The sequence below is a fragment of the Colletotrichum lupini genome, chromosome 1 (genome assembly GCF_023278565.1).
Source record: "Colletotrichum lupini chromosome 1, complete sequence".
Taxonomy (NCBI): Eukaryota; Fungi; Ascomycota; class Sordariomycetes; order Glomerellales; family Glomerellaceae; genus Colletotrichum; species Colletotrichum lupini.
Genome location: NC_064672.1, coordinates 8,106,840 through 8,117,835, shown reverse-complemented (window position 1 = coordinate 8,117,835; position 10,996 = coordinate 8,106,840). Strand labels below are relative to the sequence as shown.

At 29.1% G+C, this 10,996-nt stretch overlaps 1 protein-coding gene across 1 annotated transcript; it reads right to left on the bottom strand.

The window, feature by feature from the left end:
- Nucleotides 1-217: 217 nt before the first annotated feature.
- Nucleotides 218-651, bottom strand: CLUP02_02346 (dimethylaniline monooxygenase; the record flags this gene model as incomplete). Its single annotated transcript, XM_049281378.1, has 2 exons — nt 218-310; nt 436-651. The coding sequence occupies 2 exons, from the start codon at nt 649-651 to the stop codon at nt 218-220; spliced, it is 309 nt and encodes a 102-aa protein (XP_049137335.1).
- Nucleotides 652-10,996: the final 10,345 nt, after the last annotated feature.

Here is a 10,996-nt window from a genome sequence, read left to right as displayed (position 1 = left end):
ATATTAAGGATATATAGAGGGCTTAAGAAGACGTTAGTAATTATTTAGTTAGTCTTAGTTAAATCGTAGAGGTTAAATTACTTAGTAAGGGTAGTAGTTATACTATAGTAGTAGTAGAAGGTAGTTAATTAATTAACTATAGTTAGTGGCGATGTGCTTAGATATACTTTTGATGGGGTGGCCGAATGGGGGGGTGGCCGAATGGGGGTGTTCCGACTTAGCGAACGTAATCCTCTACCGGCAGAAAGTCAGGTAGGTCTTTTGGCACACGAAAGTCCGAGAACGCCGTGAGATACTTGGACGACACCATCTAGGAGGTTTTACATCCATTGTCAGCTGTCTGGCATACTTTGTGAATGGATTTAGATGATTATGCGAAGTGAGGCTCCCATATTGAATGATGTACGGTGGTAAGGAGGGTTGATGGGCCAATACCTCGGCTTCTTCGTAGACCTTATACTTGTAAACACCACCCACTCCGTCTTCCCTCTCAAAGATCCGGACCTCGATATTAAGTATGCCGAAGTACTGTTTAGCCTGACGAAGGTACTTAGCTGTGACCAAACCAGAAGCACCTGCGCCGATGACAGCAACTCGAATGGGCTTCATCATCGATCCCGCCGCTCTCTCTATGATGGCAGTTTGGCTCATATTGCAGACCGCAATTTCTCGTCGTCTTTGAACTGAGTGTCGCAACAGCTCCGAACTGTGAATGACGTTCAAGGTGTCGGAAGTTTGTCGTTGGAATGAGGTCTGGCCTGTCAGACTTTACCTAAGTATCATAGTAGTCGATGACTTCGAGATCAAGGAAATTTGAAACAAGAGTTCTGTTTCGATGTAAAGAGACAAGACAGTGCACTCGGACCTATTGCGTTTTGTATGCAGTCTTTGCTATTTCAGCCAGACTACGGCCAATGGCTAATGAATCTCACTTGGCCTTGACGCGAAGGTAAAGGGGAATGTAGAAGCTACAAGGGACTGATGAGAGTCGATTTCCGGAAAATTCGGACTTTGATTGAGTAGGTATTGAATGTGTATTTGCTGGAAGTTTCAACAAGATTGACTCAAAAGCAGCAAGCCATGAACTTAGGGAGGGAAACTCGGGCGACCAGGTTAGGTTCTGGGAGCTAAACACAAGCGAATCTGCAAATCGCAATCCAGACACGAGGTTGTAGGGAACATAAGATTTTAGTTCAAATCCTACGACAGCATGAGCACAAGCCACCGACTGCCAGCAACGCAAGGTCGTTCTGCGGTTTCTAATTAGTTATCTCACCTGAAAGCTGCATGCTTACAGTCAAGACATCAGGCTTGTCTGCCACTGGGACCCTTACTCTTTCGGGAATCAGAAGATCCCGTTCACCCTCACAACTCGCGCTGACGCTCACACCATCTCAAGGCAGTTGCCCAATCGAAGGTGACGTTCGGCCGGAGCTGAGTTGGGGTCGAAGTGCCAATGTGGCTCAGCCGGGCCCCGAAGAATGTTGGACTCTTCGGTGAGTTAGAAATATGAGATGATTGGATGGTCATAGTAACCCAAATGTGGGAACACCATGGTGGTAAGGCTGAATTACAGAGGCAGATGATATGATACCTGTGTCAGATCGATCCGGGCAGCCGATTTCATGCAAGGGAAGTCCAAATTGTCTTGTAAGCCCGGCGCTTACGCTCCAACTATTGATTTGAGCAGCAAAGCAGGGACTTTCGTCCAGCGCTTATACCCATTCAAATTAATCAAACAAATAAGTCAAACAAACAGTCAAATATAGGAATTTCAGTAAGTTAAATAATTAAATATCGTAAGGCCCTATATTTAACGTATTTAATTAAATATAAGGTCGCTTAGAAAAAAGAAAATCCGGGGCTAGGCTAATTAAAAATTAATATTCTTAATTATACCTTATAGAAGTTTATAATTAAGAATATAAATACCCAGAGCGGGATTCGAACCTACGACTCCTTATTTATAATTATAAGTTCGATATTATACTACTTAATTAAATAGATTACTAATAATTATTATAAAAAAAAAGCCTAAGTATTATAGAGCCCTGAATTTAGTATTTTACTATATTTAGGAATCTAAAAAACCTCTAGTACCCCCTTTTTTTAATATTAATAAAACTAACGAAGTTACGTACTACTATTTCTAACCCTTTATAACTACTATAATTATTATTGAAATTAATTAAATTATATATTAATTAATTCGCTATATTATAATTAATTAATTAGTAATAAGTTATACGATTTTTAGCGCGTAGCTACTATTTTAAATTACTTCGTAACTATAGACCCTAACTAATACTAACCTCGTATTATTAACTAATCTTAATAATTATAATAGCCTCCTCGCCCTTTTAAAAATAATTTAAAAAGGGAGGACTTTTATTAATAATAATTTAATATTATAAAAGGGTATAAAACTAAGGAAGTCGTAGATCTACTTAAAAGGGGTCTTTACTTAAAAGATTTATAATAAAAATATTTAAAATAAAATCTTTTAGTTTTATTATCGCTATAACGAAATAAGTATCCTTATTTATTCTAAAATAGTAACTACGAGCTTAGTAACGGCTTATTTAAAGTTAAAATATTAAGTAATAGATTTAAGTTTTAGTAAGTTATTATATTTATTAAAATCCTCTAAGTACGACTTTATACTAAAGAAATAGAAACTTATTTTTAATATTATTATAAAGGGCTAAGTAATAAGAATTAAGGAATTAGTAATTAGGTATATTATTAATAATAATAGCCTATTTATAACTTTTTATAATCCTTACTTCCGGGCCCTCCTCTATTAATTAAATTATAATATTACTAACGAACTCTCGTTTATAATAAATTCGGGATATAACTAGTAACAAGACGCTAATAACTTAGTAACCGGTATATAAATCTTATTATAAAAGAACTTTTTAAGAAGTAGAGCCCTTATAAAGGACTTTATAAGCTTTAGTCTTATAATATACTTATATTTATATTATAGCCTTATTAATTAAGTACTTATAACTTAATCTCTTATAATTCTAAAGCTTTTATTTTTATAAAATAATTAGTATAAATAATAATAGATTATAAAAACGAACGGAACGTTAACGAAATAATACCTAGTTATTAATAAAGAGCTATTAATATTAACGAGCTATAGCTATCCGGAGTCGATTACTTAACCCTATTCCGTCCGGGAGAACGAGCCTACTATAGGGTAAGTCCTACTTAAATACTAATATTTATAAAAGAGCTAAATAAAGAAGATAATTAGAGTAGATTACCCTTACGGGCTAGTTACCCCGTTAATACTTTAAAGACCTTATTTATTATAAACGGGGCGTTTATTAATAACCGATTACTAAACGCACGAGGTTAAAGCGTATATAAAAGCGTAAATAGTACTAAAATAGCTAGTTTAGTAGACTTTATAAGCCTAATAATAACCTATTTTTATAAAAATAATAAAAATAATAGTTAAAAATCAAAACTAAGAATAGTATCGATATAAAGAGCTTATTTAATAGCTTACCGAGCGACTAGCGACGTATTTAGGTTAACGAGAATATAAAAAGCCTCCTTTTTATAACTATAAACTAATTAAAAAAGAGTTTATAAGTACCTAAGTAATAAACTAGATTACTACTATAGAGGTAAGTAATAAGCTTTGTATAAAAAGTATTATAAAATAGTATATTAAATAGGCCCTATTTAAAATATCCCTATTATTATAAACATAATAGTATAATTATAAAAAGAGCCTCTAGGATCCCCTCTCTTAGAGCGACTTCTTAGCGTTTATTTATTAATAATACGTAAACCCCGAGACTTAAAAACGGGAATATTATAAAGAGCTAAGGACGAAAAGGCTAAAAGAGGGCTAGACCCCTACTTAGTTCCTTATTAAGTAGTTAGCGATCTATTATAACCTAGGTATAAAAGATATAGAGAATTCGAAAGTAGAAGTATATTAGTTTTTTTTAAATTACTATTTTAGCTATAGGACGATCTAATTCGTTATAAGGTCTTAATTAAAAAAGTACGTAATATAACTTATAAAGCTAATAAACTATAATTATTAAATTAGTAAAAGGGCAGCGACTAGTTATAAAAGAATAATAAGAAGAGGCTATATTTATTATTAAAGTAACCGCGTTAAATATCCCCCTTTTATAAAAAAAAGAGTAGGGAGAGCTCTAAGGGGCTAGGCTCTAAAGACTTATTAAAAATAATATTATAAAAGCCGTATAATAAGAGTACTCGCGCTAAGCTATTATAAAAGCGTCGTAGTAGCGATATTAAGTACTTTATATATAATAAAATAGGCTATATATTTAATAAGTATTAAAAGAATAAATTAAGAAGTAGGGGTAATAATAAGCTAACGTACCCCCGATCAAAGCTAATGTTAATAATTATTTAACGGGTTACTACTAAGCTAAGAGTTATAGAAGTCGACTCGTTAGAAAACGAGTAAGTATAAGTAATATACCTAATACGCTTATACTAAGTATTAAAAAAGTATTAATAAGAATAATTACGAAGGGTAGAGTAATAGTTCTACGAAGTATTACTAAAAGGCTAATAGAAGTTAATATAAATATATACTCCGAGATAAATATTATTAGTACTAGGCTCGTAACTTACTTAGGGTTAACCCCGGCTATTATTATAGCTCCCTTATTAAAGGACTTTTAAAATAAAGCCGTAAGCTAAGGGAAAGCTTATTAATTAACGCTCTTCTTTATTAACTATTATAAATAGCTAAGGAAGATTTAGTAACTATTTATTATAATTAATAGGGATAAAAGAATAATAAACTTCTTATTATTACGACTATTAATAAGCTAAGAGGGTATTTATATTAATATAATAACGAATATATAGTTATACGAGCCTATTTTAGTTACTAAACTAAAAGCGATAGCTTATAATATCGTTAAGAATTACGAAAGGGCGTATATATTATATATTATTATTATAAGAAATATTACGGGGGTAACGGAGACTAAACTACGAGGGGGTCTATTACTAAAACTTTAATTAGAAATAGAGATGTTTAATGAATAATTAGCGAAGGGACCGTAATTATATAGTAAAGTAAAATACTTTATTAACTTAGTTCTAAGTACTAAACTACTATATAATCCTATTTATTTATTAAATAAGAAATAACTTAATAAGCTTCGCGTGTATATTACTAAGAACCTAGCGAACGGTCGTATTATACTTTTACTTAGTAAGGCTAGGGTACCGATCCTTTTTATATTAAAAAAGGACGGTATACTATACCTCTATATAAACTACTACGGGCTAAATAAAATAACTATAAAAAATCGATACTTACTACTACTTATCGGCAAGCTCTTAAATAGGCTTTGCGGAGCGAAGTAGATTTTAAAAATAAATATTAAAGATACTTACTACTATATCCGAATTAAAAAAGAAGATTAATAAAAAATAGCGTTCCGGAGCTAATACGGTTATTTTAAGTATATTATTATACCTTTTAGGTTAATAAACGTACCCGCGACGTTTTAAGCGTATATTTACTAAGCGCTCGCTAACTTACTAAATACTTATTATATAATATATATAAACGATTTAATAATCTACTTAATAATAAAAAAGTAGTATATAGAGGATATTAAAAAGGTCCTCTAATATTTACGTTTATACGGGCTTTTTACTAAATTATTAAAGTACTCGTTTTATTAAAAAAGGGTTAAGTTCTTAAGTTATGTTATTATACTAAAAGGAATTGAGATTAACTCGTTACGAGTGCGAACGATCGCTAACTAGAAGGCGCTAAAGCTTATTAAGGATATCTAAGTATTCCTAGGGTTCTATAACTTCTATTGGAAGTTTATTATTAAATACTCGGGTATTATTATACCGATAATAGTATTATTAAGAATAAAAAAGGGGTAGATAAAGGACTTTTAATAAACTAAGGAAGTAAACGAGGCGTTTAATTAGCTAAAAGTTACTTTTACCTTAGTAACCGTACTTACGTACTAGAACTTATAACGTATTATATAAGTAAAAACCGACGCTTTAGTTAAAGCTATTATAATAATCTTATTATAATAAGCTAATAAAAAATAGCGACCCGTCGCTTATTAATTATAGAAGCTTACGGATATAGAGTAGTAATAAGCTACGGGCTAATAAGAACTACTTATTATAATAAAAAGGCTAGAGTACTAAGCTTATTATCTCTAGGGCCTTTTATAAAAGTTTATAGTCTTAATAAACTACTAAGTACTTAAGGGAATAATCGGCGTACTAGCGCAGGACTTTTAAAAAAGGCTCATGAAGTAAGTATATAAATTATTAATATTTAACTTTAATTTAGAATACTAGCTAAGGAAAACGAACTTAGCGAACGGTCTATTTAAAAGGCTAGACTATATAGAGGGGGAAGTGCTTTATAAGGACGTCCTCCTTATACTAACTTAGAAACTACGTCTTATTAGCGAACTACTACCTAACGTTTAGTAAAGGATAATTAGCCTAAAAGGATAAAATAATATTACTAAAGTATATATTTAAGTAATTAAGGCCTCCCTTCGCAATCCTAGTTAAATATCGGCTAGCTCTAAAAATAGGGAATCCTCTCCCTTATATTAATAACGTATTATAAGGCGTATTAATAAAATAATAATAGTTATTATTATAATAACTCGAAATAAAAAAATAAGAGAATTATTAATAAACGCTCGTCGACGGTCCGGTAAAGATAAAGAGGAGTTAGATAGAATTAGGGTTATTATATTAAAATAGTATATCTTATGCCCTATTATAAAAGAGCTTATAAAGAGCGAAATAGTATTCGCTTTTTATTTCTTACTAAAGACTAAGGAGCTCGTTAAAGAATTATAAACTAAAAATAAGTTCTATATATTATAATTAATAAGAATTTATACTACGGCTAGCGAGCTAAGAATATATTTACTTAACGAACAGGGTATACTATTTTTTAAAAAAAGACTCGTTATTTTTTAAATAAAGTCTTTTTAAATAAAAATCCTTTATTAATATTACGACGACTATAGGGTAGGTTATATAGGAGCTATAAAAACTGTTGAGCTAATTTAAAAAAAGTTTTATTAAGAAGATATTTAATAAGATATTTAGGAATACGTTAAGAACTATAAGTATTATTTAGGAGTTATAACCCTAAGATATAAGCCGTACGGGTAGTTATAATTATTATTACTACCCTTATATTTATTTTAAAAAATATTTATAAATTTTATTATAGGGTTATTACTAAGCGCTCGTAATAATAGCGCAAAGTATAATAATATCTTAGTTATTATTTATTATATAATAAAGTTCGCGAAGTTCTTACTTACTATTAAAATACTTAACATAATATAAATAATAAGTATTTTATATTAAGAAGTCGAATATAAGTTCGGTATGCCTAAAAGTATTATTACGAATAAAAATAAGCTCTTTATAAGCGCATTTTAAAAAGAGTTTACTAAGGAACGGGTAATGCGTTACTAATTATTTATTACGTATTACTTATAAACGGATAGCTAAACGGAGTAAACTTATTAAATATTAAAAAAGTATTTAAGGATTTATACTAAGGGCTTATTAAATAAGTAGGTAACGTAATTAGAAAAGGCCGAGTTTATATATAATAATAGCTAATACTCTACTATAAAGGTATCCCCGTATATAGTACTATATAGCTACTACTTTAAGTATGTTAAATATATACTTAATTATAAAGCTATAGTCTAGGGGGTTTAGAAAAGGGTTGAGAAAATTAAAAGAATTAGGGCCTAGGCTATGCGAGCGTAAATATAAGCCTCTAAGAGCTAAGTAGCTTATTATAATAAAAAATATACCCTAAAGGAGTTTAATTATAAAGAGGTCGTTAGCTTATTAATAAAAAATATACGATTTAAAAATAATAAACTAGCGCTAAGATATATTAAAGTAGTAATAGCTAAAAGGGTAGGGAAATAGGCTTATTAAGTATATTTACTAAAGTAGTATTAGAGAATATATAATATTTTCTTAGTTTTTTAGCTTAAATTATAAAGAAATTACCGAACGGTTAGTAACTAAATAGTAAATCTCCTGGAGTTAAAAAATAAATAAGACGTTTAAAAAGTTAAAAAAATCGTTATAATATAAGGCGAGGGAGGAAACTTATAATATCTTATTAAATAGGCTAAGTAGTTTATTAAATATAATATATAGGAGCTTATTAAGTATTTTAAAAGGGTAGTAAAAATAGTTAATAAATTCGAACGCTATAAAAAGAGGGTATATATAAAATAGGATAATAAACGTTAAATTCGTAATAAAAGGTCGCCGAAAATAAGTTAATTAATAATATATTATAAAACCCTTTTTATTTAGCCTAGCGTAATCCTTAAAAAAAAGATATAATATTATAACCCTTAGTAATACGTTACTAAGAGATTATTAAGATTTAGTTATAAAGGAGGAGTAACTTATATAATATTAATAATAGTAGTAGCGGCTCTAGTATATACTTCTAAAGCTTAATAATTAGTAATAATAGTCCGCTCGGTAAGTAAAAAGTAGAGAGGCTTTATGCGCGTACTTAGCTAATTACTTAGAATAAGGCCGTTAACTTTATTAATACTATAATAAGTAAAAAGGAGGTAGTTGAAGTCGCGTAGAGCATTATATATATTAATAATAGTAATTTATAAAGCGTTCGCTATTTAGTTATTATTAAAAATTATAATAAGAAATATAACGGGAGCTATAATAAAAAGTATAATAGGAAGTATAACGGGAGCTATAATAAGAGGTATAACGGGAGCTATAATAAGAGGTATAACGGGAGCTATAATAAGAGGTATAACGGGAGCTATAATAAGAGGTATAACGGGAGCTATAATAAGAAGTAGGATAGGAAGTAAAATAGGGGCCGTAACGCTATTATTATTAATAATAGGTTAGGTACGGGGGACGTTATCTAAAGCGACGCTCTCGTAGTCCTAGTTAAGCTAAGGGACCTTAGTAATATTAATATTTATAAAGAACTTATTAACGTCGAACTATTTATTATAACCCGCAGTTTTAATTTTAATATAAGTCATAGCCTCGTTAAGCCGTTATAAAGCTTTTATTTAAAGTAAAAGGAGTATAATACTAGCCTTATTAAAATTTAAAATAATATAACTAAGGGCTAAAGTACCCTTATTTATATTAAAAAGAGCGTTATAAATAAGGGTTAGCGAGTTATTAATATTAAAGTAGCGGCGCTTATTATAATACTAAAAAAGAGAATTTTTTAAGTTATTACCGAGCTCTTTAAATTTAATATTCTCGTACTAAGACTTATTAAACTTAAACTTAAAATTATCCCGCTCGTTATTATTATTAAGAATATAGTTAGTAATAAGAGTACGTTTTTTAATAAGAGTCTAAGTTTTAGGATTATAAAAAATAGGGATAGCGCTATATATAATAACGGTATAAATAAGTACTTTATTTACTAAGAACTTAGTAATACGTTTATAAAAAATAAGAAAAGTAAGAAACTCCTAAATGTATATAATAATAACGCCTTTAGGAGTCTCCTTATAGTATTAAGCTAAAGCGTTAAGGTTATTTTATAAAGCGGTTATACGGCTATTATTATAAAAATAAGCTAGCTAGAGGCGACTAAAGCGGGAGATAATCTTAGTCTTATTATTAATATTAAAAATATTAGCTTAAGAAGAGAAATCTAAGTTAATAAGAAGAAAATTCGCTAAACGATTACTAATAACTTATTATAATTAAGATTAATAAGTTTAAATATTCGTAATTAGTAGCGAGCTCTTAAAAAGTAGCCTATTTAAAATAGACCTTTTTTATTTTATTACTTATTAATAAGTTAATAATATAAGTAATAACCTTTTTTTATATACTAATAATATAACTAAAAATATAAAAAACGTAGCCGCGCTTATAAGAATTAAAACTACCCTATTCCTTAGTATTATAAAATTTTATAAAAGTATTTTAAATAAACTAAGCGGCGCTATATAGCTCCTCGGGTACTTAAGAAATATCGTTAGCTAATATTTTAGTAACGGATTAGCGAGGACTCGACGACTTATAATAAAACACTTCTTCTTATTAATTTAATAAATAATATACTTAATAACGTGAGTACTAGTAATATAAACGAGCTTATTAATATTATAATATAAGCTAGCTAAGTAGCGTATATAAAGAGTATTACTATAGAGACTACGGAAGCCCTTTTTAGGATTATACTCTATATTAAGTATATCCTAGATATATAAAATAATAAATATTTTAATAAATACTTAGCGATAGTATAATAAAAGAGTTATAATTAAGAAACGATATAGAATTAGAATATTATAAAAAGAAAAGTATAGTTATATAAAAAAGAATTTATAAAACGGTTATTAAATAAAAAGAGGGAAAAAAAAGTAAATACGTAATTAGTAATAAGAGAAAAATCTTTTACTATACTTAATAGCCTAGTAATAATAATAACCACGAGGTTAAGCGGGCTCTTATATATTACGACGGTTAGAATACTTTATTATAAATATATATTACTAACTTAATAACTAGTTAGCGCGCTATTACTAAATAATAATAATAAGGTATTTATTAAATAAGGAGATAAGAGTAATACCTTATTCCTAAGTAAAAAAGGATATTATTAACGCCTTATAGAATTTATTACGAATAACGACGTTAATAGCTTTATTATTAGTATTAAAAGAAGATATTACGTAATAACTTTAGGGACTAAAGTTATATAAGAGGGGAGTAATTATAATAAATTTAGGATATAGTTAGTAATAAGACGTTAATAACTTAGCGACTAGTATACGGATCTTATTATAAAAGAACTTTTTAAAAACAGAGCCCTTATAAAGGACTCTATAAGCTTTAGTTTTATAATATACTTATACTTATATTATAGCCTCGCTAGTTAAGTGCTCATAGCCTAATCTCTTATATTATTATT